The 26,992-nt window shown below is 51.1% G+C and overlaps 11 protein-coding genes across 11 annotated transcripts; 4 read left to right on the forward strand and 7 right to left on the reverse strand.

Annotated features, from left to right (window-relative positions):
* Nucleotides 1-279: 279 nt before the first annotated feature.
* kat1 (putative 3-ketoacyl-CoA ketothiolase (Kat1)) lies at nt 280-2,020 on the forward strand. Its single transcript, XM_057156516.1, has 5 exons — nt 280-332; nt 512-600; nt 659-839; nt 903-1,479; nt 1,558-2,020. Exons 2-5 carry the CDS (start codon nt 533-535, stop codon nt 1,983-1,985), a joined length of 1,254 nt encoding a protein of 417 aa, XP_057005171.1. The 5' UTR covers nt 280-332; nt 512-532; the 3' UTR covers nt 1,986-2,020.
* A 2,385-nt stretch (nt 2,021-4,405) lies between these two features.
* N7473_010578 (uncharacterized protein) lies at nt 4,406-4,975 on the forward strand (the record flags this gene model as incomplete). Its single annotated transcript, XM_057156517.1, has 1 exon — nt 4,406-4,975. One exon carries the CDS (start codon nt 4,406-4,408, stop codon nt 4,973-4,975), a length of 570 nt encoding a protein of 189 aa, XP_057005172.1.
* Nucleotides 4,976-6,185: 1,210 nt separating this feature from the next.
* Nucleotides 6,186-7,238, reverse strand: N7473_010579 (putative zinc metalloproteinase; the record flags this gene model as incomplete). Its single annotated transcript, XM_057156518.1, has 1 exon — nt 6,186-7,238. The coding sequence occupies one exon, from the start codon at nt 7,236-7,238 to the stop codon at nt 6,186-6,188; it is 1,053 nt and encodes a 350-aa protein (XP_057005173.1).
* A 397-nt stretch (nt 7,239-7,635) lies between these two features.
* Nucleotides 7,636-8,721, reverse strand: plyC (polysaccharide lyase family 1 protein; the record flags this gene model as incomplete). Its single annotated transcript, XM_057156519.1, has 1 exon — nt 7,636-8,721. The coding sequence occupies one exon, from the start codon at nt 8,719-8,721 to the stop codon at nt 7,636-7,638; it is 1,086 nt and encodes a 361-aa protein (XP_057005174.1).
* Nucleotides 8,722-9,499: 778 nt separating this feature from the next.
* Nucleotides 9,500-10,552, reverse strand: N7473_010581 (putative mannosylphosphate transferase (Mnn4); the record flags this gene model as incomplete). The annotated part of the gene is made up of 3 exons (XM_057156520.1): nt 9,500-9,587; nt 9,666-10,096; nt 10,178-10,552. 3 exons carry the CDS (start codon nt 10,550-10,552, stop codon nt 9,500-9,502), a joined length of 894 nt encoding a protein of 297 aa, XP_057005175.1.
* Nucleotides 10,553-12,732: 2,180 nt separating this feature from the next.
* On the reverse strand, nt 12,733-15,265 carry hsp88 (Hsp70 chaperone Hsp88; the record flags this gene model as incomplete). The annotated part of the gene is made up of 5 exons (XM_057156521.1): nt 12,733-13,053; nt 13,119-13,421; nt 13,488-14,922; nt 15,025-15,056; nt 15,191-15,265. 5 exons carry the CDS (start codon nt 15,263-15,265, stop codon nt 12,733-12,735), a joined length of 2,166 nt encoding a protein of 721 aa, XP_057005176.1.
* An 808-nt stretch (nt 15,266-16,073) lies between these two features.
* chsD (chitin synthase D) lies at nt 16,074-18,496 on the reverse strand (the record flags this gene model as incomplete). The annotated part of the gene is made up of 3 exons (XM_057156522.1): nt 16,074-18,150; nt 18,226-18,392; nt 18,443-18,496. The coding sequence occupies 3 exons, from the start codon at nt 18,494-18,496 to the stop codon at nt 16,074-16,076; spliced, it is 2,298 nt and encodes a 765-aa protein (XP_057005177.1).
* An 885-nt stretch (nt 18,497-19,381) lies between these two features.
* Nucleotides 19,382-20,616, forward strand: N7473_010584 (tRNA maturation protein LHP1; the record flags this gene model as incomplete). The annotated part of the gene is made up of 2 exons (XM_057156523.1): nt 19,382-19,702; nt 19,768-20,616. 2 exons carry the CDS (start codon nt 19,382-19,384, stop codon nt 20,614-20,616), a joined length of 1,170 nt encoding a protein of 389 aa, XP_057005178.1.
* A 234-nt stretch (nt 20,617-20,850) lies between these two features.
* Nucleotides 20,851-21,411, reverse strand: N7473_010585 (Dabb family protein; the record flags this gene model as incomplete). Its single annotated transcript, XM_057156524.1, has 4 exons — nt 20,851-20,911; nt 20,988-21,123; nt 21,191-21,277; nt 21,393-21,411. The coding sequence occupies 4 exons, from the start codon at nt 21,409-21,411 to the stop codon at nt 20,851-20,853; spliced, it is 303 nt and encodes a 100-aa protein (XP_057005179.1).
* A 709-nt stretch (nt 21,412-22,120) lies between these two features.
* N7473_010586 (putative RNA binding protein Ligatin/Tma64) lies at nt 22,121-24,745 on the forward strand. Its single transcript, XM_057156525.1, has 4 exons — nt 22,121-22,161; nt 22,215-22,479; nt 22,589-23,408; nt 23,458-24,745. Exons 2-4 carry the CDS (start codon nt 22,459-22,461, stop codon nt 24,537-24,539), a joined length of 1,923 nt encoding a protein of 640 aa, XP_057005180.1. The 5' UTR covers nt 22,121-22,161; nt 22,215-22,458; the 3' UTR covers nt 24,540-24,745.
* Nucleotides 24,746-25,102: 357 nt separating this feature from the next.
* Nucleotides 25,103-26,539, reverse strand: N7473_010587 (AA9 family lytic polysaccharide monooxygenase; the record flags this gene model as incomplete). Its single annotated transcript, XM_057156526.1, has 1 exon — nt 25,103-26,539. The coding sequence occupies one exon, from the start codon at nt 26,537-26,539 to the stop codon at nt 25,103-25,105; it is 1,437 nt and encodes a 478-aa protein (XP_057005181.1).
* Between the last annotated feature and the right edge of the window lie 453 nt (nt 26,540-26,992).

The following is a 26,992-nucleotide window of genomic DNA, read 5'->3' on the forward strand; positions in this document are numbered from 1 at the left end:
ACTTCGTCCAGATTATTCATGTAAAGTTTATCAGCTAGAAAGAAGTTGTTGATTCCCGAGTCTAAGCCTAGGCACATCAACTTCGCAAATTGCGGAGAGAAGTCCACTTAACGCCACAAAGTATTCGGTACTCAGCTATAGCAGTAAAAACTCATATTTAAGGAGGTACACAATACCCGGCCGGGTACTCTACGGGCAGCCAAAGTGCCTCGGCATTTTCGGGGGAAGCTTTAAGAGTCTCCGCCTTTCCAAGTCTACTTCTTACCTTCTCCTCCCTCATCCATCTCTCCCTCATTTCTCTTCTCAAAGACTGGTGTGTTATTGTATAATTTGTAAGTGAATCTCTCCTTGCTAGGTGTATACCTACACAGCATGTCCAGTTGAACTCTCCCCGCGCCTATCCCTTCGCCACAAGCTTCCCCGCAATAGCCGAAATCTTCTCTCCGCACCCTAGGGCGTGCCGACTACATAACGCGACGAAGGCAGTACTGACTACCTTTTTTGCAACTAGACTCTCTTTCTATAATTCATCATGGCCGCAGATCGTCTAAGCTCCATCTTGAGCCACCTCAAGGGCACCAGCAGTGGGCTGAGCGCTATGTAAGATTCGCGGCAACTCGGCAAAGCAAGTCCCAGCAAAGCTGACAATTGGAATCAGTACCCAGAAGAACCCTGACGACGTCGTCATCACACTATCTCTGCGCACTCCCTTGACTAAGGCCCGCAAGGGTGGCTTCAAGGATGCCGAGTTGGACTATATTGTGTACGCTCTGTTGAAGGAGACCCTGGCCCAGTCTAAGATTGACCCTGCCTTGGTTGAGGATGTCTGCCTGGGTAATGTATGTGTACCCTGCCAGTCGAAGACATGTCTAAGTGATATAAATCGTCTAACCTCGATATAGGTCAACGAGGCCAAGGCCGCCTACATGGTCCGCGCCGCGTCCCTGGCCGCCGGCATCCCTCACACCGCTGGCGCCTCGTCAGTGAACCGCTTCTGCTCGTCTGGCCTGAAGGCCGTGCAGGACATTGCCAACCAGATCTCGATGGGAGCCATTGACATCGGTATCGCTATGGGTGCGGAGCTGATGTCCGCTACTGGCGACCGTCTTGACCGCCCCTTCAACGAGGAGGTCCTCCGTAACCAGGAGGCTGCTGACTGCATGCAGCCTATGGGTCAGACCTCCGAGAACGTTGGTAAGGACTTTGGCATCTCGCGTGAGCAGCAAGATCGCTATGCTGCTGAGTCGTTCCGTCGTGCCGAGGCTGCTCAGAAGGCTGGTTGGTTCGATGATGAGATTGCCCCGATCTCTGTCAAGGTCAAGGACCCCAAGACTGGTGAGGTCCACCAGGTCACTCTCACTCGTGATGATGGAATTCGTCCTGGAACCACTTTTGAGTCCCTGTCCAAGATTCGCCCCGCTTTCCCTCAGTTCGGCGACAAGTCGACTGGTGGAAACTCCAGCCAGGTCACCGATGGTGGTATGTCTTTCTTCTCTCTGCTCGTGATGAAAAATCAACAACAAACTTAACATGGACAAAACTAACCTTTTACGATAGCCGCCTCTGTCCTCCTGATGCGCCGCTCCAAGGCCATCGAACTGAATCAGCCCATCCTGGCCAAGTTCTGCGGCGCGACCGTCGCCGGTGTCCCCCCTCGCGTCATGGGAATTGGCCCTACCGCCGCTATCCCCAAGCTGCTTAGCAAGTTCAACCTGACCAAGGACGACATTGACATCTTCGAGATCAACGAGGCCTTCGCCTCCATGGCTGTGTACTGTGTCCAAAATCTGGGCCTCGACCACGCCAAGGTTAACCCTCGTGGTGGCGCCATCGCCCTGGGCCACCCCCTCGGAGCCACTGGCGCGCGCCAGATCGCCACGATCCTGAGCGAGGCGCGCCGCACAAAGAAGAAGATCTTGGTTACTAGTATGTGCATTGGTACTGGCCAGGGTATGGCTGGATTGTTTGTCAATGAGCAGGTGTAAATATGTATATCCAGAATAACGTTAGCACACAGTAGTACTAAATTGTACCAAAAAAACATCCATGTTGTACGAAACTATGCAATTCCCCTGTAATTTGCACCTGAGCGCTTGAGACGAGATTGAGCCCGTATTCGCGGCATGGGTCAATTTCAGGTATGGCTTGGGCTATTGTGGACGCGGTAAGAACTCAAAATGGTGGGCTGTCTGGGGGCTAGCGAGGGCCGAAAGAGGATAAGCTTAATTGAGGGTTAACTCAGGCTTGGGTTTGTTTTTCTTTCGCTTTCCCTCTGGATGAAATTTGCGACACTGGATGTATTTTCCCAAGAGTCATTCGGGTGATTACTTCATTCAGTATTTAGGCAATGTGGATTCGTAGGAGATAAGTTAACAAGCTTATGCTTTCCTTTTTAGGAAGGCTGGCATTTTTTGGAATAAAAATTAATATTATTCAATAGTATTATTTGAAAACGGCATTCCCATAAGCCCATATAAAGATATGGTGGCAGTCCCATTCTACAGACCACTCATCGTTTACCAATTCCATTTGGTGATAGTAGGCTCGTGTTCAACACTTGGCGATAATGAGAGTCTGGAACTGGACTGGCAGCCATTTCCGCCAGGTGTTGGGCCGCCAACTCGACAGTGGTGATATGTGATGGCTGCTGCAATGCAAGTTCTGTGGGCGGCGGCGCATCCGTCCCCAGTTCCGCCCCTGCATATCTTACAGGTTGGCTTCTCACAGTCTGTGCATGATTATGTGCTTGTGACTGTACGGGAGGAGGATGATGATGTTGCTCAGAGGGATATTTCGTCGTTGCCAGATACTGCGTCGGAGGATTGTTCGTGGTTACTGGCGGGACATGCGAATATGTTCTCGATATAGTGGTTGTCGCATAGGGCCGACCCGCGGCATCGAGATAGACGATTGTATGGTTCTGGCTTTGAATACGCTTGTAGCGTCTTCGCCAAATCACCCACAAGACCTAGAAGACGATGTGAAGTATTCTTCCTGCGCCGAAGAGGCCATAAGAGGCCAGTAGCATGCTGATTGTGTCTGTTGAACTGCTATCTAGAGACACGCCTAGTAATGCGCCGGCGATGACGAGGGTAATGAGTGATGTGACCAAGCAGCTGATTCACCACCGTTTTGAAATTGGGGGGGGGGGGGGGGGGGGGTTGTTTTGCTGTTCATGTTGTTGAACCTGTCCATGGCTCTGTATCGGTATCTGACCTTGAGGAATCTGACTCTGGTAAACAGTTGCCATGATCGCACAAGATCACAAGCATGAGCAAAGTTGAAAACGAAGCCAAGAAACAAGAACTCAGGGTCCAGTGGAGAAAAGTCAAGCCATTTTGGCGATGCTCCTGTGCTGATTCTATGTTGTCCTCCACATCTCGTAAGAGTGGGGCTGTGTTTAATTGTTGTGTTGTTCGGGTGGTGGTCAATTAAACTTCTGGCTGGAGGAGAAGTGGGATTGGCTAGGAACAGGGTTTTCTTGCCAAGACGATGCGGCTCTCTGGTGTGTCACGATAGTCATGAGAAGAGAAAAGGGTCATTCTGGGCAGATTTAGCGCAGGGACCCTCATGAATACGAGGGGGGCTATGGGCATTGGGCAAACTTGTAGGTAAAGCGGTTATTCTTGGAAAGAAATAGGACGATCCCTGATCCTTACTTGGAGCCAGACTGAGCCTCGTGTTTAGAGTGCAGGGGCTATGTCGATCAATATGGCTGAGTTTGGGGAGGAACAGCACAGCACAACACAGTTGTAAACACATTTTGACAAACAATTGAGACAGTGGAAAATCATAAGTAATATTTCTTATAGTTGAGATGAAAAGCTGTCCTTAATCAAATCCGGAGGAATTAGGAAGACGAAGTCACCCATCAACTTGGTTTCCATCTCATTAGTGTAACTTTCCTTTTGACCCTAATCAGTGGGGGCGAGGATCACGAACCCTGTCCTCCCATTCAGTCAGTCAATTAGGGTCAATTAGGGTCAATTAGGGTCAATTAGCCTCTAGGCCAAGACAAATATGGTCCTTTTCAGCATTCTCATTGGAAGATGGAAGCTGGCCGAGCCCAAGAAGTATGAGCTAAATCTCGTGTTCGAGTGGACTCTGCCTTCTCGTCGATCGATGACTTGGTGAACTACGGACTAGTCACATCGTAATTATTTTTAGGCGAGATCAGTTTGATTTATGCTTTTGCTTCTTTGGGAAGAAGCTGAAGAGTTTGTTCTCCCTTTAAGACTCGCTCATTTCTCCCTTGCTCTGGTGTTTGAGGCTGAATTTTGATTCTTCCTTCGTTTTTATCCATCATCCCAACTGGGCTCATAACCACCGACAAACCAATCCACTTTTCTCTCACTGACTTCTTTTCTTTACATCGACTCTTCATTCCTTCACATCTCCCATCACCATGCAGCAATACGGCACAACCCCCCGTCAGGGGATATCCAAATGGTGGTGCATCAGCTTCTTCATCGCCGCCGTCATCTTCTTCATCATCGGCGGTGCTCTCATGGGCACCTATCTCAACTCGAGCTACTCTAGCTGCTACTCTAGCTCCTACTCCTACTACAGCAGCTACGACTACTCCTGCCTGGATGGCAACATGGGTGAATGGTATGGCGGTATTGCCATGATCGCTCTCGGCGGTGTCTGCAAGTTCATCGCCTGGGTTCTTCTCATCGTCTTCTGCGTGCAACGCCGTCGCTTCATCCAAACAAACATCACTTACGTTAATGCCCCGACTGCTCCCATGGAGCCTGTCTCCCAGCATGGCTACGTTGCTCCTCAGCCTACCTACCCTGCTCAGCCTGCTGCTGCTCAGTTCCCTCACTCGCCTGCCAGCCCGGCCCCCTACCCGGCCAGCGTTGGCACTCCCCCTCCTAACAAGGAGGCTACTGCCACTGCCTTCAGATACTGTGGCCAGTGCGGTACTGCTGTTTCAAGCCGTTTCTGCCCTCAGTGTGGTACCGGCAACTAAAGGCTTCCAGTCTTTGGTCTGTGTGTATACACTCAACGTCTGAAATGAGGTGAGGTGGGGAGTTGGGTCACGGTGATGGATAGGAGATATGCAGATATTTCGACGTCGGGTTTGAGGTTTGGACTTCATCCCCCTGAATGCTCTTGTCAGAGCCACTACGTGATCAACCACAAATGATATACCCTTGGAGTTTTTATGTGTGAAGAAGTCAAAAGGACAATCTTTTATGTTATATAACACTTTTTTTCTAATTTTCTGCTATTAATTTGCATTCTTGTTCATGTCCACACTACATCAGTGACGACCTGCGTAGCTACTACTACCTCGGGGAAGGATTCGTAATTATGTATAGCAAGACTTGTGCTTGTCAACGTTAATAACTTGTAACCCACAAATCTTCATTGATGCGTTGGATTATACTGGCTGTCTTGCCTCGTTCTAAATGAGGCCTCAATCTAGACCTTGGCCTTTGTGGGCATCTGCAAGATCCCTGGTCATATACATGAGTAGTGTTTTATTGTCTGGGGCGAAGCTCCCCAATACACCACATTCTAATATGACTCAATCGATAAAGTTGTGAGTCGTAGATGTATCACTTTACTTTGGCCAAGATGTACCGGAATACCAACCAGCATAACGCAATACATGGGACCTTTCAACATATCTATCAGTGCAGAAGAATGATTAGGATTGACTGACCATATGGATGCAAGAGTTAAGTGGCTAACTAGTTTGCCATGTTATCTCGATGGCCACCCTAAGGCGGGTCTTACAGTGTTTGTCTACTCGCAGCCACCGGCAGTTTCTCAACGTTCAACCCAATAGGCAGAAACCCATGAATCGCAAGCTATTCCAGCAGCGAGAATTATTCCACAGAGGACCTGAGTGTTGGTGGTCCGTCTTTCATCTAATAATGATTCCTTTGCGACATCGGGAGACTTGGAATAGTACCTTGATGGTTAGGGAGAAGTCTGATATACATTAGCTCGGAGCAATAAACTTTTTTTCATTAGATCTACGCAACCTTATGGTATCAGTTTCACGGCAGTATCTTCAACTTGCAGCGGCATAATATGAGGGGAAAAGCATGGTCTGTATATCGAAACGAGGACGAGGGTATCAAATTATCAAATCAACAATGCAGATGCAAGTACAAAATGCAAATATACAAGTCATAAACATTAGAGCCAAAGCTCATACAAACATATCATCAAGCATCATCCTGCTTCTCCTTCGGACTCTCCTTCCGCATCCTCTCCTCCGCAGCCCTTGCCAGAATCTCTCTCCTAGACAACGACCCCGTCGCTGCCGCAGATGCAGCCCCAGACCCATTTCCACCAGCACTCCGTCCAGCCTCATCCACCCCCAATCCCCCCAACACAAACTCCCCACCCGTCCACCCCTGCTCATCAATCACCTCCTCCCCACTCTGCACCCTCTCCCAATCCCCAGGATCATAAAAGTCCTGTCCAGTCAACCGATTCCCACCCATCTTCCAATCCGCCCGCTCAACCTCCTTCTCAATCTGCGCCGTCAAATCCCAAAAGTCGCGATCATGCGGACCGAACACGCAATGCGCCAGCTCATGACACAGGGTCTTGCGAATAGTCCTGTAATCGCGGTACCCGTCATAGGCATCCGTGCGAAGTCGCAACTCAATGACCTCGCCCTTGTTGCGGTTCAATCCTAGCGTGCGCGACTCACTGGTCGTGTGCTCGGCTGGGTTCATTTCTGTGAGGAGGGGGACGGAGAATTTGTGTTTTGTCATGGCTGCGCGGATGCCTGGGTCGTCGCGGAGTCGTTTGAGGAATTCGAGAGAGCGTTCGGGGCGCGGGAGGTAGGAGAGTGGGAGGAGACGGTGGAAGGTGTAGTTGGTGGTTGAGGCGGAGAGGGTGTGGATGCCACCGCGGTTGGACGGAGAAGGCTTATGGTTTGCGCGTCGAGCAGCGGCGAGTGCGGAGGCGCGTGCTTCCTGGCGTTTGCGTATAGAGTCGGATTGTTCATGGAGATCGGCGATGGCTTTGGCTGGGTGGCCGAGGAGGGTGATCTTGAATTTGGGAGAGTCGAGAGGCAGGATGGTGCTGAGTTGGGTTGGTGGGAAGGGTGCCTTTTGCATGCCTGGTTTAGGCGCGATGAGGAGCTTCTGGTTTTCCGTGGGGATGTTGAGGATGATTTCTATCTCTGCGGAGAGATCTTGTAATGTCGCCGAGTCGGAGAGCTGGACGCTGTGCGGGGTGCCATGGTGGTGCACGGTGAGGTCCATGGCTGATTCTATAGGAGGTCCGAATGTGTTCAGATGGCAGGACCAGAAGGTGTATGTCGACTATGTGTGGTATGGAAGGTCGTGATGAGGGAAGGCAGCCAACAGCGATACTAAATAACAGGCCGAGTCATCCCAAAACGGCAGGCGCTGAGGCGAATTTCGACGGGGTTCCACGGCGATAGCTTTGTCAGCGCGGAGATAAGATCTCTTGATGCCTGAGGCAGGGAAGAAAGTTGGAGAACCAGGTAACTAGAGGAGGCAATGACGTGATACATGACTACAGCAATGATGTAGGTACCATAGTTGGATCAGAACTCAATTGGATTGTGAAATCCATTCCATATCATAACACGCAGAACATTCAAATATAATCGAAACAATGCGGAGATCAACAAGGTCAAAGAGTCCCATAGCCTCCATTAGAGACCCCAGTAGATGTCTGGCTCTTATACAATGTCCCATTCGTTCCATACGACTTCACCTGACTGACGACGAAGGTATCTAATTCATCCCGGGGCAAAGCGCCCGAATTTGCCAGGACATATGCGACAGCCTCCACAGCCGAAAGGGTCGCGAGACTCGATGAGTCCGATGACCAGGGCTCAGAAAGCACAGTCGCAGAGCCAACGGAATTGTAGCTGCTTCCATTCAGCTCCCCGTCTTCATTATCATCAAGATAATTGCCCGAAGCGTATACGCTTTGTTGCGCGTCCATCTGGTAGAAAGCATCCTTCGCAGTCGAAGTACTCGGCCCCGTAATGAAATAATTGCCGATGATATCGTGCGAGAAGTAGCCAGCTGTATTACCCGACGTATACGCTGCCTGGTAATTGTATACCACGTTGTTGATGTATTGGGTATCGTCTTTGGATAGAGGCTGGCGGTTATGCGCGCTAACCCAGAGGTTACGATAGAATGTTGAAGGGCCTGTCTCGACATGAGCGCCGAATTGCTGTCCAATGGGCAAGGCGATAATCGAGTTGGAGACGGTGATGTTGACTGTTCCGACCGCATCGATAGAATCCCACTGGCCGTACTCAATCGAGCAATGGTCCAGGATGACGTTGGATGCTTTTCCCATGTTGAATGCACTGTGACCCGTGTCGGAATCGAGTGTGCCTTGTCGCATGCGCAAGTTGCGGATGATGATATTCGTTTTGCCGCTGGCTGATACTTCGGCTCCCATGATCCCGATTCCATTGCCTGGAGCTGTCTGCCCGTTGATGGTCAAGTGGCTTGATAGTGATAGGGCTGAGTCAAGCACGATGTAGCCGCTGACGGAGAACTCGATGATTCGATTCGATTGGCTTACAGCGTCTCGTAGAGAACCTGTTCCTGAGTCTGCCAAGGTCGTGACCGTGACGGTGGTTCCGCCAGTACCGCCCGTTGCTATAGAGCCAAATCCCACAGCGCCGTCAAATGCCAGCGCTGACACAGTCGGTGACAGCAGGGCTGTAACAAGAACGGCTATGGAGAAGTACATAGTGAATCGGAAGTTTTCACGACCAAAAAGTAATTTCAATGTAATTAAAACACGGTGGCTGTATAACCATCAGGCTGTTCCATCGACGCAAATTGTCTTTGAAGCCGTGTTGTATTCATATACATCGGCATGGAATAGGCGATGGTGTCAGTCTGGAACCTGTGCGGGGAAAAGCGTTTTGCTCAGAATGCGATATCGCAGGATTCCACCAATACCGGAAACTTGGAGATGAAACATAGCTTTCGATGGAAGATTATCACTCATGTGATGTAATGAGCGGATCAGATTGGTGGTAGTTCAGGGTCTATTTACCCGGAATCCGTGGAGATCATGTTTCAGCTCAGGACATTACTCCGCTTTCGGAAGATTTCTTAATTTCGAGGATCAATCAAGCATTGCATCGGTGAATCTGACTGGCTGATGGGTTGGAACCCCTCATGCTTGAATTTTTGGGGCGCAAGTGCAGCAATTCATTCCATATCATAACGCCGCAGAACATTCAGGTGAAACCGTAGCCCATTAAACTCCATTTCCCCAGATGACAGGTGAACTGCCATATATTAGTCAACACCGAATAGACCAAGCACAACAGACATCCAGTTCCAAAATGCAATGCAAAAAGAAAGAAAATATGCAAAATGTGCAGAGATGATTGTCCAAGATAGCCTCGAGGGAAGAGTCGTCCTCGAAAAAAAAAAGATCAGGGCGGCAGTAGGCCCGTGATGCCAAAGGAAAAGAATTATTCTGCACAATCGAGCAGAAAAATGAAACTGAACACTCATTCATACTCTCCATCTTCAGGAAGAGTCAGGACCGCGACGGTCTCGTCTGAGATCCACTCCGCCAAAGACGGGAACCAAGTGTGACTATCATTGGCAAATTAGCACCGAATCGGAAGGAAGTGTCAAACGATACATGAGACTTGTAAGCAAAAGCCGACTTACTTATGGAAATTGGTCGTGGTCAAAGCATCCTCCGTATACTCCTCCATCAACAGCGCATCATATTGAAAAGGCACCTTGGCTGGGGCACCCTCAAATGTCGTCCGGCGCAAAGGATAAATGTCCTTCAGCCGGTACTTGTGAAAGTTCTTGCACTGCCAAATATCAGGATGATCATCCAACTCGAGCCTACTCAGCCCCGTGATATCGATATACAGGCCCGTCGTGACATCGATAAATCGCGCATCGATAATATTATGGCCCTGTCCACGTTCACGCTGCCGCGACCACGGGTTGATATCCAGCAAATAATCGCGTTTCTCCTTGCCGCCGGGGATCACATATTCGACGATAGTTTGATTATAGTGGTCGGCGAGGTAGGCGAGCGTCGTATCGGGGACTTGCGTATCCATATCCCAATCCCAAGGGAGAATCTACATGAATCCTCATGTCAGCTGACTTGCTCCCTTCTACCTAGGTATGTTTCCGAAAAAGGCCATCCGGCGCGTGCTCACCTTCCCGTTCCACCACCAACCTAACAATGTCCCATGCGCAATCCAGGTTTCCAGGTCATTCTCGTCGAAAAAGTTCAAATATGCGCGAATCATGTGTGTCAAGGTCTCTGCGCGCTCCGCGTCGCTCACGGGCGTAGTGAAGAATCGGATGTCATAGTGGCCGAGGATATCGTCACGGCCCGGTTCATGGAAGTATTTGTATTCGGCGGAAGCATTAAGCCCGTATTTCAGCCACAGTGGGTCTTTGAGCGTCGGGTCGATGTAAGGTGTGTTAAAGCTGCTGCTGCTACCATCAGGTGTCTCGGAGCTGGGCAATGCCGTCACTGCTGTGGACCAGAGTGCAGAGGCGAGAGTTGTCCACGTTCGCCAATGCATCTCCGGCCGAGGATGGAGTTGCCGTGCGGAATGCAAAAGGTCTATTGAATGGGGGAATTTGCGCGCATGTATAAACCAATGCTCATCGTGGAGCTATCGGTTATTCGGACAAGATCAGCAATAGAAGCAAATCCGGAGCGCAATTAATTCGTTTCGTTTCGCATGTGCCGACAAGAAGTAGTGATTAATGCTGATTCCGCGCTGGACCGTTGCGACTATGTTTATACAATAGCAATGGGAATAGCAATAGCGAAAGTAAGGGTGTTGGCGGAACCCTCGGTAATAAAGCAAAGGTCGAAGGAGGAGCGCAATCAAGGAAGCGAGAAAAATCCAAGAAGCAAAGAAGAGGAGAGAAGAAGGGGTGGGAAATCAGGGAAAAGGGTCGGTGATAAGTAGACTCCGCAAGAACCAAGCACAGAACCAAGAACCCATCCGACTTGGATCCGACCAATCCGGAGATTCAGGGCCTTGGCCTTGCGAGAAGGAGTCCTTAAGTGTAAAGCCCTCCCAAGGCCAAGTACCGTACAGGTGCGAGCGGGGCGGATTAGCCGGATAGGAGACTCCACTGATGGATCCAGGTGTGGATGATGTACAAATGGTACCTAGTCTTAAGGGGATAGGGCAAAAGGGGATGGAAGAAGGAAAAGAGTAGGAGATGGGATTGTAGAAGGGCCTAACGTAGATTACGTAGTCTCGAAGCAGCAGGGATTCACTTGGGGGGTGTGATGGATTGGAATTATGCATTTCATCTGTTCAAGAGACTAGCATACAGCACAGTATTTCCGTGACTGTAGACTGTATGGGCGCTAGCGTGCAGAAGTAGGAAGTCGAAAGAGGAATGCGAATACGGCGATCCGGGGAGGAAATTTATTCTTCGTACTCTAACCCGGACTAGGAAAAGGAGGAAACCTGTACGATGAGGGGGAGAGAACGAGTAATTGTAGTACTTCTCCGGGGCATTGGTCACCCTTGACAGGGGATTCAAAGGCAGGGTAGGATGCGGGAGCCCTGTAACGTATCCCTTTAGGACGACACTGCAACACTAGTTACACACGACCTAAGTACTTGGCACTCGCGTGCCGGTTTACTCGGTTGAGAAGAAGAGCGGGCTCCACTCAAGGAGCCGCCGAGCGCACTACTAAGTACTAAGTACGGAGTACATACTAATGCACTTGTTGTACTGAGAAATAGGGGGGATTAATGAATACGTCTAGAGATTATTTTCAGCTAATTCCAAGCAACAGAATAGTACTTTAACAAAAGATGTTTTGTTTAACCCAAGGAGAACACAAACAAGGAACCCAAGCGAAACCGAGTGCATTTTCTTGGCACCTGCCAAGACCCCTGGCAGTAAAAAACCGACGAGTGGTGATGACTTGGTGACACAACTCCAACATGATTAGTTCTAGTTAAAGTAGTTGCCTAACTCTATAAATTGACTACTAGTTTGCGAAGAAATGATCCACTTCACCCATAGAGGACTTTAGGGTAGGCAGTATGTAATGAGGCATAATCGGGAGAGCCTAAAATTCCTAGAAAGTCACAATCAATGACCGTAGGTAGTTATAGACCAGACTGTTTCCCCCTCGAGCTCTTGGCGAACAATGAATCACCAATCTGATCTAGCGATCGTAGATTAATTATGTATGGGGTTGATGATAACGGAGGATCAATAAATCCCGTCAATCCACGCTCATTATCATAATTCCCCATCCAATCAAGACCCCGAATGACTAGAGACTAATAACCCCATCTAATACGAGTTGGGCATAATCTACGAATCGTTGTAGGGCTGAAGGGGTCGAGGGAACCGTCAAGTCTTAATCGATTCTGTCCCTTTCCATTCTACAAGTTACTACGTACTTGTCACCAAATGCTCAGACATGATTTGAATATATCTATTCATCCAGAAAGAAACGATCTACATCATAAACTGGCGTGCCATTAAAAAAAAGAACATGAAAAAAAACCAAACGCTCCAACCAGCAACAAATCACCAGTCGGGTCTAGAGGGGGGTCCGTGAAAAAGTCCTTTTCGTCATCATGCGGGGGTAGAAAGAACGCTCATCAGTTTCTTTTTTTCTCCAAAAGATGAAGCATATCCTTTCATCCCGTCATTCACATAAAACACAACTCGAAGCCAAACCCGTAGATAGTCTAGGTAAAATGGGTGACTATATCTACTGCTTGTCCTCGCCCTCGGCGGGGGCAGCCTCACCCTCGGGAGCGTCCTGCATCTCGGCATCGCCGGACTCGGCGGCGAGCTTCTTCTTGTGCTCCTCCTCGGCCTTGCGCAGATCCTCGGCGGCCTTCTTCATAGCCTCGAGCTCGGCACGCTTCTTGGCAGCGGCTTCCTCCTCGGCCTTGAGGACGGCGGCACGCTCCTCCTCGACTTTCTCCTTGTAGCGCTGGATGATGGGGCCGGCAATGAAGCGGATCTCATCCATCTTGGCGACATAGACGGACTTGGTGGTGTCCTCACCCTCCTCGTACAGCCAGTCCTAGAGGTATAAAGTTAGTGTTCTGTTGATTACCAGACGAAAAAGCATTGACTAGAGTTACTCACCTCGGTGTCGGTCAGCTTGGCCCGCAGCTTGTCCTTCTCCTCCTCATTGGCAAACTCGGAGTAAACACCGTCGATCTTGTCACGGAGCTCGTAGATGGAAGCCTCAAGCTCGTTCTTCTTCTCGTCGGTCTCGGCAACGAGCTTGTCCTCCATGTACATGGAGTTCTCGCGCTCAGTCCAGGTCTCCTTGGTGGCCTGGTCAGCGCCGCCGGTGCCAGAGGCAATGGGCAGGTCGCCCTTGCGGACCTGCTTCTTGACCTTGCGGGTCTTCTTGGGCTGCTCCTCGCCGTTGGTGTCCATGGCCTGGCAAATGAGCTGTTAGTATTGAAATATCGAGACGAAATAATGAACAGGGTACAAATAACTTACATCAGCGTTCTCCTCCTCAACGGGCTCCTCAACCTCCATATCCTCAACGTAGTAACCCGACTCGACGTTCAGAATACCGTGCAGGTTCAGGCGGGCCTTGAGCTTGCAGATCATGAAGTCATCGTTGGCATCAGCCTTGACACCCTTTACGGAGAAGCGGCCAATCCAGGGGTTGATCTTGCCGGGCAGCTGCTCGGGCTTAGCATAGCGAGCCTCGAGATCGAAGGGCTGCTTGCGGTAGAAAGTGAGGATCTTGGTCGAGGGCATGACATTACCACGGCTGAAGACAGTAAGGCTGGTGTCCTCATCGGGAATGTCGGGGGACTGCTCCCAGGTGAAGTCGATAGGGTAGTTCACGATGTCGTGAATGGCAAAGTCACGGACACGGAACACGGGGGAGAGAGTAGCACAGCAGAAGGCGGCACCACGGGCAATGGCCTCGTCCTGGTTAAGGGTGAAGGACAGGGTCTTGCCGAAGAACTTGCTGATGGTCTCCTTGATGGAGGGCACACGAGTGCAGCCACCAACCATCTCGATTTGATCGATGTCCTCGACGGTAAGCTTGGCCTCGGCGAGGGCCTGTTCCAAGGGAACGGTGAGGCGGTTCAGGAGGGGGCTGACCATCTCCTCGAGCTCCTCACGCTTGACCAGGGTGCGGACATCGGTGTCCTCCATGAGGGACTCGATGCTCAGGGGAGCCTGGGGGTTGGCGGACAGGACCTTCTTCAGCTTCTCGGCAGCAGCCAGGGTACGGGACCAGGCCTTGGGGTTGGTGCGAATATCAATCTTGAACTTCTCCTTGAACTCATCGGCGAAGCGCTCGGTCAGAGCCTGGTCGAAGTTACGGCCACCGAAGTGACGGTCGCAGGCGGTAGACTTGACGTTCAGCTCACCCTTGCGGAACTCGACAATGGTGGCAGTGTAGTCGCTGTAACCGATGTCGATGAAAACAACACGGCGGGGCTTCTCCTCGGGACCGGGCAGGTCGAGCTTGGTGATACCGTAACCCAGAGCGGTAGCGGTGGTGTCGTTAATAAGACGGAGGACGTTGAGACCGGCGATCTCACCGGCGTCAATCATAGCGCGGCGCTGAACATCGCTGAACCAGGCGGGAACGGAAATAGTGACATCGGAGACGGGGAGCTTGAGCTCTTTGGAGGTGATATCCTTGATCTTGGTCAAGTACATGGCCACCAACTGGGTAGCAGTGAACTTCTCCTTCTTGCCGAGGTAGTTAACCTCAACACCAGCCAATCCATTGACATCGCAGATGTTGGAGGAGTTGAACTGCTGCTCGATCTGAACATCGGGGTCGTTGGCAGTACGGCCGATCAGGCGCTTAAGAGAGCCGATGGTGTTCTTCAGGTTGGAAGTCTCTTGTGTCTTGGCGGCCTCACCGATGGCTCTGCTGCGGGAATTGAATCCGACCAGGGAACTGTAAGATGGAAGAAAAAAAAGGTTAGCGGTTGTTTTGGAATCCGGAGTCTGATGCGAACTAAATTGGGCATCGAGAGGGGTTGGTTGGATGACCACTTACGGAGTCTGACGGTTGGAAACCTCGTTGACAATCTAAAATATTCCAATAGGACTTTGGTCAGCATCAATTCATTGGTATTCTCTCTTCCAGAGAGATATCATCAAAATGAACAAGCAACGGGGGGGGGAGTTCTCCAGCGAGGCTGGGCTCCGCGGGGCAAACGTACAATGTCAATACCCTTGTTCCGGGCAACACCAATCTTGGTGCTCTGGGCACCAAAATCAATACCGACAACAGACATTGTAGGCGGGAGGTAAGTGGGGGGGGGTATATCGGGGGAAAGAATGGAGGAGTAGGATGATGAGGAGGAGGAAGTCAGAGATGGAAAGAAGTTTGGAGGGGAGAATTTGCACGCCACTACTCCACTATTATGATTGGAGGGGATTGATAACCAGCGATACTCGAGCGGTCTGGAGTTTCTTCGGCCAGGCAAGAAAGTTGGGAAAAAACAGGGGTATATGATATGGAAAAGGTGTAGAAAGAAAAGTGCTAAATCGAGGAATCTTTTTGGTCTACGCTGTTTTACAATTCTGGGCCTAAATACGTGTTGTTCTTTTGAATCCGAAATGTGCGCCCATCGAACCTTCTGGCGGCTGCTGGATCTTTTTCTTTGGTCTTCACCGCCTGCAGGAGGGGGGCGGGGCAAAAACGAAAAAAGTTCAGTCTGACCGCCTCCAGTGGGGCATTATGTAATGAGGTCCGCCACCACCAGGGTCACTTTTCCGAGGTGCTGGTTGGTAGAATCAGGATAGGATGGAGGGGGAATGTCCGCTGATCAGGCACCGCTTCATTTCAATGGAGGATATCTCGATATCTGTCCTGCAGCTTCATATGGATTGGAACAGTCAAGTGAGAGACAGAGGCAAAGAACAAAAATAACACCTTTTATGAGGCATAAGAAGAACAGCATTGCCAAGGGAGAGAGGGGGCCACATATCATAAGAATAAGTACGAATGGTGGAAACATGTCAACAGAACTGGGTACCACGAGAAACAGACAAGAAAAAGTGGGACGAAACAACTTGACGTCAGAGAGAGAATCACATCTTTCACACAATCTCACCAGACACATCGGAGACCCGCGACCCTCGCCGAGATGTCCTTGCAGCCTTCCCTCGTGGCTCATGCATGTCCATAGACTGCAAGGAGAGACGATTGGTGGAGATAGACTCTCGGAGACCAGGTTGGGCGGATGCAGGTTCGGCAATATCAAGGGGCTCGGTGACGACCCCAACAGACTCATATACAGCAGGCCACATTCCATCACTGCTGAGCTCGTCTTCCATAGTCGACATGCCAATGGACTCCCCAGCCTGGCGGGCATAATAGAGCTTTCGCTGGTCCTCTTCACTCATCGGGCTCTCTACATTGTGTGGAAGGGAAACGGTGTTAGAGCCACAGTCGGATGACCCGCTTAACAGTGAGTCTGATGAATAACGGAACTGGCCAGGAATATAGATTCGAGGAACATCGGGTAACGGAGACTCCAACTGGTCTCGAACCGGACGAGGCTCACGAGTGTTGATATAGCAGCCATCGAGCAGTTGCTCCGCGGGAGCAAACCGCCCTTCGATTTTCTCCGAGGGGCGAACAGGGACTGATCTTCGGCGAACAGGCCCAGCACGAAAGGTGTCGACGTCGACATTCAATTCATCCCCCTGGGCGTGAGCCAATGCCACTGCTTCTGCCGGTGTGGTATAGGTATCTGCCACGGCCGCATCAGCCCGTGGCCCACCCCAAGTGCGTTGTCCGGCTGTGAAAATGCCATACACCATGTAGAGCCAGTTGAAAAAAGGGTTGATGACAAACATTAGTGGGTACAGCCAGGCCTTGAAGCGTTTCAGCTGCAGTCCGAAGTAAAACATCAGCAAGTAGTTCAGTCCCAACGAGACCCCAATGAACCCCACGGGGAGATCTTCGACTCTTTTCGATGTTGCGATGAGAGCGATGACCATGATGAAGAACAGGAGGGCAGTAGTGCGGATAGTGTTCTGCATAAAGCGCACTGTGCAGAGCATTGGATATCGCTTCCATAGTCGCACATCCGTGAGCATGCAAACTTCATTTGTGATAAAGCCCAGAAACCACCGACGGCGTTGCTTCAAGAGACTCTTGAAGGTTCGCACCGCCTCGGTTTTGCAAAAGGCGCCAGTACACATTTGAATCTGATATGGCTTCTTTGCCCCGATCATGAAGAGGTGCGTGAGCCACCGATCCTCTCCAAGATGGCACTTTCCATAATCAAAGAGATCATCGCACTGCTCTGCCTTGTCCGCGAAATAGTATTTGGCCATCTTCCGGAAAGCGGAGAATCGAAGAATTGTGAGTGCTCCCGGAAGACAAGTCACCGCACCACATCCAGACTCGACTAATCGCTCAAAGAGTTGCCCGTGGATATATTCCATATCCTGAAGAATAGTAAGAAGTGAATTTTTCTCCGTCGTGGAGGTAATAATCCCCGTCATGGCCAACATGTTGTGCTTGCTGCCAGGTTTCAGTTCCATATCGTACATGAAATTCTGCAGACAGTATTGATCAAGAATGCAGTCCGAGTCGATGAACAATACAAACAGATCGTCATGGCGTTTCAGATATTCCGCATAGACCTTGTCGATGAGCTTGAAAGTCAGCTTCTGACAATGTCTCTTTCCTCCGTGTTTGAAGCGTGAGACCGTGATTCGTGCGCCTTTGTAGACAACATCGATACTCTGAGGATGGCTCTTGAGAGAAATTGGAATCCCGAAATGATGGATGACACGGAGGTAGGGCTCATCAACTCCACCGCCATCCCAGGAAAGAAACACATGGATGCAAGATGCGGGATAGTCGCTATCCACCACGGAATCGACGGCCTTGATGAGGACCTCCGCGTCTTCCTTGTAGACTGGCATCACCACCACAGTCTTTGGAGCATTCCGATCATCCAAGGACTCTTTGATTCTCTTCTTTCTTCCGATGTGATTTGTGACGAGTCCGTATACACAGAAGAGCAATGGTCCGCTAAGCAAGATGGAGAACAACCAGAAAGCAAACCACTGGAACACCTTCGACATGCGATCAGGGAAGTACTTGGTGACTTGAGGTGGTAGTGGCAGCGTCACGATCATCACCGGAAGAAATGCCAGCCTGCCGAGTGTTCATATTGTCAGCCATCTCATCGCCTTCAACAAACGGAATTCGTATTGATCGAGGTAAGCGTACCGAAACACCGTAAAAAGTACAACCATCGCAGCTGCAAGAGCCCTTATGGTCCAGTGATCTGCCTTGAGATATACCTTGATCAGACAGTAAAGAAAGGCAGCAAGCCAGAGTATCCATTCGAACGCGGCAGCCAGCATCAACGGGCCGACGATGGCCAAGTAAGCAATCTAAGGGACCAGGTTAGAGTCGGGTCACAACTTTACTAATGCCAACATACATCTCTGGCCGGCCAGGCGGCATCTCCTGGGTCGATTTGCTCATTGTCTGCCATTTCAGTAGCTGGTCACCTGAGAGTATTTGATGGGAAGGGACTTCAAAGGGAGATCAGCATTCTCTCAAGCCCGGTGGTTTATGGCAGAGCAGAGCGGGAAATAACATCAGCTGGAAGGATAACAGACGATGACTTCGAGATTGGCAAGATCCTTGGTTGGTAAGAGTCGAGACTTGCCGGATAATGCTACCCAGTGGTGCAATTGGCGACAGTCAGGTGGTGTTGCCGTGAAGGCATTCGAGTCAAGGGCAGCTCTGACATCTACAAGGAAGGCTGCAATCTGAAAAGGCAGATGAGCTAGAAAAGGCAACGGTTTTGACATTAGGACGAGAGTGTGAGGCAGCGGCGAATAACAGCAGAGGCAGGCACGACCAGGCCAGGCCGTGCCTAGGGTATCTGCCTGATGCTTTGTTTGATCTGTAGGCATTCATCTAATATTTGCTATCCTGCGTACACAGAACAATCCAGCCCACTTATTTGCTCAAGGCTACGAAGCATCTACTTCTTTCTACTCCCCCTTCGATCTCTATTCTTTCCATACAATTATGGAGGCCTTTTATGTATTGTACAAAGTGGATCCTTCTAGGCCGCCTTCGGGCTAGTGCTTCATGCCTCAGGCAACGACGCAGCTTCCGCGCCCCGAAAAAAAATCCCATCCCCGCCGAGCTCTTAAATTAAGACGTTTCGACTGCGCCCTCGTGGAATTGACTCTTCAACTCCTCCTCCCATCTTTCTTCTCTTCTTCGTGAACTGAAAATCCCAACTCACACGTCCATCCCTTCTCCGAGTCTTTCGTCGCACCCGAGTCATCCTCTGCGCTTACTTTGTGAGCCGCAATCACTCCGATTTGAGTCACCTCTCAATCGCACTTTCTACAACACCTCAATGGCCGAGGAGCAGAAGCCCGCCGCTAACGTGGCCGCCGAGCAGGACGTCCAGAATGTCCTTGCCGAGCTGAAGGAGAACGGTGCTTCCACCGAGGCTGAGAAGACCGACAAGACTGACGTCGACGAGGCGCGCATTGTCGCCGAAGCCGCCAAGCTGGGTGAGAAGTCAGAGCAGTCTGAGGAAAAGTCCCAGCAGCAGCGCGACTCGCGCCCCCAGCGTGGTCCTGGCCGTGGTGGTCGTTTCACTCGCACCAACAACGCCAAGTTCGACCCCTCTTCCCAGAAAGAGACCGATGACCCCGTGGAGATCCGCAAGCAGGTAAGAATCTAAACCGATCATGAGTGAAGTATGAAAGAAGAAGCTCTCTAATACGCTTGGGTTAGGTTGAGTTCTACTTCTCCGATTCCAACCTGCCCATGGACAAGTTCCTGCTGTCCAAGGTTGGCGGCAGCACCAACAACGCCGTGCCGCTGAGCCTCCTTCATTCCTTCAAGCGCATGCGTCGTTTCCAGCCATTCGAGGCCATCGTGAAGGCCCTCAAGGACTCGGAGACCCTCGAGTTGACCGAAAACGACACCGCCATTAAGCGCAAGGTCCCTCTCCCCGAGTCCGTGAACACCGACAACAACGCCGAGGCCGTCAAGATCTTCGAGGACAAGGCCATGGCCCGCAGCATCTACGCCAAGGGCTTCGGCAACTTCGGTGATGAGGACTCAACCACTCAGCTCGACATCGAGTCCTTCTTTGAGCCCTACGGCCCCATCAAGGCCGTCCGCCTGCGCCGCACCCAGGACAAGACCTTCAAGGCCAGCGTTTTCGTCGAGTTCGCCGATGAGGAGAAGCAGAAGGCCTTCCTGGAGCTCGCCGAGAAGCCCAAGTGGAAGGGCCAAGAGCTCGTTGTCAAGAGCAAGAAGGAGTACTGCGATGAGAAGGTAGCCGACATCAAGGCCGGCAAGGTCTTCGCCAGCACCGGCCGCGGTGGTGGCCGTGGCGGTCGGGGTCGTGGTCGTGGCGGCCGGGGTCGTGGCGGTCGTGGTGACCGTGGTGACCGCGGTGACCGTGACCGCGAGGACAAGCGCGACTGGCGGGAGCGCCGCGACCAGGACCAGAAGAGCGGCTTCAAGAAGGACGCTCGGGGTGTCCCTGTTGTGCAGGCGACTGGTGAGAAGCGCGCGCGCGAGGATGAGTCCAACGGTGACCACCCCGCCAAGAAGGTGGATTCCAAGGAGTAGACGGGATGGCTCATCACCTCAATTTGCATTGTTTCTTTTATGGGTCTGGGCGGAATCAAAAAGTGTGATGATACGAACACAGTTAAATAGGCGTTTATGTCTCTCCGATTATTCTGATTTCATCATGATTCAAGTTCTAGTTTCAAATTCTAATCTTGCATCGTATTCGCGTGTGCTTCCATAGTCTGGTCCAACAATAGCTCTAGATTTGATATCATCTTGTATGATACATTCCTAGAACTCCAAATCATAGGCCAAAGTATCATCACACAGCTCCTCTCTCATCTTATGAACTCTGCAGGTCAAGTTAGCCTACTATTGTAGCATTGCAGACGGTTCTCAGTCTGGTAAATTCAGATCTAGTAACGTACTCCAAATGAGCCGGATGCACGGCATAAGTAGCAACATGCTCCGGCTTCTCAAGGACCGCCACAAGACCCATATCGAATCCCTGCGCACGAGGAAGACAGATAGGTAGAGGCTGCCCGCATTCCATCGAGATCAATCCTATACCAGGAGTGTTAGTCTGTTATAGGTAGCGCCCACATTGCTTTTTAAAGGGTGTTCGACGAACCTGGAATCTTTCCAACCATGCCCTTGGCCAGCTGAGTCCAGACACTCAGTTGGGCTGGTGTCACACATTGCTTGAGTTTGAAGAGGACTGATTATTGCAGTTAGGGACTTGACAAAAAGCACTGACGTAAATGTGTATCCCCCCGCATTCTTCGGATTGGAGGGGTCATGGAGTGGGAAAGTAGATTAGGTGGGAGGCTTACCGATGTGGTAGACAGGCATTTTGGGGGTAAATAGGTAGTGCTAGGGGTTTCAAGGGGCTATAAATTTGGAAAATGAGATCGATATAAGTAGTGTTTAATATGTCGGGGGTTCCAGGTTTCGGCAGAGTGATGAGGCTGTTTATCGTGGCGATGTCCGATGTCCGAGGCCGGGAAGACGTCGGAAACGCTCCGATTCTCAACCAGCCGACGGGTGAATACATAACAAAGATGAAATACAATTGAAAGCACATATACATTGCTCAGTGTGAATATTATGAGTGCTGCAGTTCTCATCGTCTCATTCATCGGTCTTGTGTAAGTACCCTTCTTCCTACGCGTAACTGTCCATAGAGAATTCCGGTTGCCTATTCTCCTTCGTAGACCTTGTAATGATCAGAATTATGCCCTAAGTGTTCCTTATTTGCAAGCTTCATAGACCTTACGCTCGGTTCTCATAATTTAAACCCAGAGCTCTAATTAGAAGCATCTCATAGTGATCTCTCTCTGCTATGATACATCAGATGAGGAGAAGCGGGTACTTGCATAGCTCAAGCAGTGTAGCTAGGAACATAGCCACTTCTAAGGCGAGAGACGCAAGTTGTCAGTTTATACGAGGTGACTACAGGCTGTGACTCATTCTGAGGCTTCTTGTAATATCCATCCGATCTCAATATCAGCAGTTTGGCAACCTTCGGACTACTCACCTACCACACGATCTATTGGTAATCGTTAGTCACAGTACAAATTAATTCTCTTTTCAAAAAGACAGGTTAGTTCGGAACACCTCTCTTGAGAAACTAAATGACATCTAATCGATCTTAGTCTCAATGAGCCTTAATGTACATTGTTCAAGCCATAGAAATAGAAATGCGGCGTTTTCCCCTTTCGGGCGGAGGTGTGGAGCAAGGCGGCGGGGAATTTTGTGCCTGTTCATGATTCACGATGACTCCGCTACGATCAGAGCTTCAACCATCTTGACGCTCTCTTTACTACCTGCTATATTTAGTGGGTGCAGGAGCTGCTATTAGTCCCTGAAACTCAATCTCTAGCTCCATTATCTTTGAAAATGTTCAAGAAGAAGCCCACTGTACGGCCACCCCTCTCTCCCCGCATTGCCCCTCCATTCGGAGCCCTCAAGGCCCGCTTGGCTTGAAAAAATCTCTTTGGAAGAATATCTTTTGCTAAACATGAGATAGATCAAAAACCTCTCCCCTCTACGGTCTTCAGACCGGAGGAAGATCGCCGACCAGATCATCAAAGACTACCAAATTACTGTCCCCGCAGCCCCGACCGAAACACCCGCCGACGGATCGACTGCGCCAACCCTCGCGTCAATTCGAAATGCCCTCCTTCCTGAGAACGCCTTGACAGCGCGCTTCACAACCACAGCAGGTCCGGACCTACGTGAGGTTCAGGGCATCGTGTATGTCGGCGCATATCCAGATGGAGATGAGCGAGTACTCTGGTTCAAGGTGGAACACGGGCCCGGGTCAGACAAGCGCCTGTACCCAACGGTCTATACTCTATGGCAGAATCCGGACTTGGTGCCCTTGCTGTATACACCGGAAATGGTTATGAAGAAGCTACAAGGCGGTGCGGACCTCATGACACCTGGTTTGGCAAATGAGCCGCCCTTCCCCCAACGTGCAATCAAGGGAGCGGTGGTTGCTGTGGCTGGTCTGGATAGACATACGGTACCTCTGTTTGTAGGTGTTTGCGAGATTGATGTCTCTGCGTTGGGAGAGGTTCAGGGTACGAAGGGCCATGCTGTTCGGGGTCTCCATTGGGAAGGAGATGAGCTGTGGGCCTGGAGCTCATCGTCTCGGCCTGGTCGGCCTGCTCCAGAGTATCTGAAGGGCTGGGATGAGGAAGCAGGTGATGAGGAAGAGGTTGATGAGGCTATTAGTGGTCTCACCCTCGAAGAGAAGAGCGATGAAGTCAAAGAAGTTTCAGATGAGGCTCCCGTGACAGAGGAGGAAGAACCGGTCGTGCAAGAGAAAGAGCCTACAACCAAGGGTATGTGACTCCTTTGGTAATTCATGGGCTATTCCTAACTTAAAATCAGAGATCGATGATGCCTTTATCAATGCTTTCATCTACGCTATCTACAAGCTCAAGCAGGACAACCCATCAGCCCCCAACCATGGCCTCACACTGCCTGTTTCGCCTTCAATCCTGATTGCCAACCTCGTCACCCCCTACCTCCCCATCCACTCTACCCAGCAAGTGCAATATTATAGCATCAAAAAAACCAGCTGGAAGAACGTCAAGAAGTTCATCAAGCAACTCGACAAAATGCATCTAGTCAAGTCCAAGGACCGCAGCGGCCAGGAGACATACATCCTAGACATCGATTTCGGCGACCGCCGCATCGAGCAATTCGTCCCATACAAGCTCCCATCGAAAACCGCCCTCGAAACCTCCAACAAAACATCCCCATCCGACGCCAAAAAGCCCGCTTCAACAGACGGCGCCGATCACACCGTTGGCCAAACCCTAAACGTCCAAACCCTCTACCGACCAACCCAAAAGCTCACCCCAGAAATCTTCCCAGCCTCATCATCCAGCAACCCCAAAAACTACTACAAATACACCGACGTCTCCACCTATCTAGACACATACCTGCAATCCCAAAACCTCATCTCCCCCGAAAACCGACGCATCATCACCCTAAACCCCTTCCTCGCAAACACCATTTTCACCTCCCCGTCCCCAGAAGACCAAGGAACCCTTAAACGCGGCAAAGTCACCCGCGACGGCCTCCTCAAGCGCATCGTCGAGGATCACACCTTCTTACAACCGCATTACGCCATCCTGAAACCGGGTCAGACTCTGGCGGATGTTAAGCCCAAGGCCGGCGCTACGCCGAAAGCTCTTGTCACACTTGAGAAACGCACGGGGTCCAAGACTGTTACGAAAGTGACGGGGTTGGAGGTCTTTGGGATTGTGCCTGCTCTGTTGGCTGAGGAGTTGCAGAAGAAGTGTGCTAGTAGTACGAGTGTGACGCAGGCCGTGGGTGCGCCAAAGGGGGTTATGGAGGTTTTGGTGCAGGGCGATCAGAGGAAGGTTGTTGATACTGCTTTGGCGCGTCGGGGGTTGAAGAGTCAGTGGGTGGAGGTGGTGGATAAGACTAAGAAGAAGAAATAGGGTGTCGGATGTTTTGCATGTTGCATAGTCATGGAGAGAAAGAATCTATCGTGATTGATCTTTGGTTATCATGAGCCGTGGCATATCCTGGCTAGTCTTAGCATTCAATATTCTTGTCGATAGACTCATTTTGCATACTTGGTTGTTGCTAGTGGTTTCCATTAATAACAATAGCATGTGAAGCAAAGTTTGCAAATACTTCCTAGCCTACGAGGACAATCTCAAGTCTTACACATCTAGTAATTAAGTATTTGAGAGCAGTCAAACAAATCCATTCATGAGAAAAAGTATAGAAATGAGATTCAGAAGAAATCCACGTCTCTACTCTCCTAAAGAGGAGGGGAAGAAAGAAAAAATGGCAACACCATATAGTTACACAGCGCTCCGGAAACCCCAAATTCTCACCAAGCGACAGGATACCTGGTCCAGGTCGAGCAGAATAAGATCAAGAAAGGGAAGAAAAAGTCGATCATTTCAGACATGGGCAAAAACAATCAAGAACAACCAGTCAAAAGAGTTTAGACTTGAGTGTTGTGTTCATATCTGGCCGCGCAAGGCGCTTTTTAGACGGTCAGGTCACGCGCGTGCACCTTCTTGTCGCTGACGAGCCACTTGAGGGTCTGGCGGAGCATGTTGAGGAACTGCTCGGCGCTCAGGGAGCTCAGGTAGGAAGACCAGTCGCTGGAGTTGTAAGAGCTAGACGCGGAGGTGGAGGAGCCCGAAGACGAGGAGCCAGAGCTCGAGCCAGTAGAGGTGGAACCGGAGCTAGAGGAGCCCGAGGAAGAGGAAGAGTCCGAGCTACCGGCGGCAGGGGTGGAGCTGGCGGCGGACTGGCCTCCAGCACTGGCGGTGACGGTCACGGTGTCATCAGCGCTAGGAGTCTGGACATTAGGCGAGTCAGTAAGCTGAGCTGTAGCAGTGGCAGTGGCAGTGGCAGTGGCATAGTCGGTGACGGTGGAGGCCTGGTTCTCGCCGCCGCTGGGCTGGGGACGGCCCGTGGGACCGGCGCTGTGACCATGGCCTGGACGACGACCGGTCGACGAGGGACGGCACACACGGGTGGAGTTGGAGTGCGGGATAGAGAATGAAGGGCTCCGGATGGGGGTGGCACTGGGGGTGACACTAACGGGGGAAGCGCTGGAGATCACTCCGACGGAGGCCACTGTGGATGAAGCGGCAGTGGTGGTCTCGCTAGCAGCAGCAGTCGTGGTAGCGGCAACCGAGGCGGCGGTGGTGGTTGAGCCTGAGGAAGAGGCGGCACCGGTGTACAGGGCCGGGCCGGGGATGGTGTAGGAGCTCAGGGACTGGTAGATGTTGACCTTGATGCCGGGGTCGGTGTCCTTGTACAGAGCGGTACCAAGGGTTCCGGCTGGAGAGTCGCTGCCGCCACCGGTGACCTTCAGGTTGAAACACTGGGGGTAGTTTTGGGCGCCATCGGTGTTCCCGGCAGAGTGCAGAGCGATAATCTCATGACGGAGGACGTAGTTGCCGGCCTCGATGGTGCTGGGGATAGTGATGGTGCGGCTGTTGTTGTTGCTGATCAGGTTGTCGGAAGCCCAGGTACCAGGGACGCTGCTGTCATCGATGAGACCAGCCTCGTCGATCTTGAAGAACTTCAGAGTGGTCTTGTCGACGGAGGAGCAGTCGCCATTGCAGTTGGCCAGGTAGGTGATGACAGGGCCGTGGTGAGACTCGGGCCACTCAGACCACTGCAGCTCGACGCTGCCACCTGCCTTGACGGGAGCCGAGATGGCAGCATTCTTGGCACCCTTATGACAGATGATGTCCGAAGAGGCGTACGAAGAGCCGTCAACGAAACCCAAGTCGGTAGCAGTTTCGGACCAACCAATGGTCTCGGGAGGGCTGCTCGTGTAAGGGTACTGCGTAACGAGATATCCACCGTAATAGGTGCCATCAACCACAGCACCGGACACGTAACCATGACCGGCGACCAGAGCGGCCGAGCCGAGGACAACACCGGCAATCTTTGAGAAAGACATTGTTTGAGTCGGTTGGTGAGAAATAAAACGCACAGCGTTTTTTTAGGTTGGATCCGCGAGGGAATGAAAAAAGGCGAAAAAGAATGAAAATGGGGACTTCAGTCAATGAAGTCAACCCAAGGGAAGAGAATGGAAAGGTACTAGACCTTGAGAAAAGAAAGAATGGAGTGTAGAGACTGATGATGGAGAGAAAAGAAAGGATCGAGAATGACCCTAATCGAGTTGCTTTATATGCTGCTCGTTGGTGCCCGTCGGTCGAGGCTCGCCGGTATCATAGCTCCTTTGGGATGCGAGATGCAAGCCACACTAGCAGCATCAACTCCACCGGGCCTGCCAGTTCCTTCATGGTTGGAGACCCCTTAATTCAAGTCTGTCTCTGTCATGATGGATGGTTTCCACCAGAAGTGCAGGTCGGTCATAGGTGGAGAATCTCTGACGACCTCAAAAGGGCAG

This window comes from Penicillium subrubescens, assembly GCF_028828155.1.
Source record: "Penicillium subrubescens strain IBT 31985 chromosome Unknown utg000007l_segment0_segment0, whole genome shotgun sequence".
Lineage (NCBI taxonomy): Eukaryota > Fungi > Ascomycota > Eurotiomycetes > Eurotiales > Aspergillaceae > Penicillium > Penicillium subrubescens.

Bases quoted from the DNA above. Each gene is read 5' to 3' on its own strand.
- N7473_010586 (XM_057156525.1), top strand. From the start codon at position 22,459: ATGTTCAAGAAGAAGCCCACT. The intron at 22,480-22,588 runs GTACGGCCACCC...AACATGAGATAG, and splicing joins TGTTCAAGAAGAAGCCCACT to ATCAAAAACCTCTCCCCTCT. The intron at 23,409-23,457 runs GTATGTGACTCC...ACTTAAAATCAG, and splicing joins GAAAGAGCCTACAACCAAGG to AGATCGATGATGCCTTTATC.
- kat1 (XM_057156516.1), top strand. From the start codon at position 533: ATGGCCGCAGATCGTCTAAGCTCCATCTTGAGCCACCTCAAGGGCACC. The intron at 840-902 runs GTATGTGTACCC...ACCTCGATATAG, and splicing joins AGGATGTCTGCCTGGGTAAT to GTCAACGAGGCCAAGGCCGC. The intron at 1,480-1,557 runs GTATGTCTTTCT...CTTTTACGATAG, and splicing joins CAGCCAGGTCACCGATGGTG to CCGCCTCTGTCCTCCTGATG.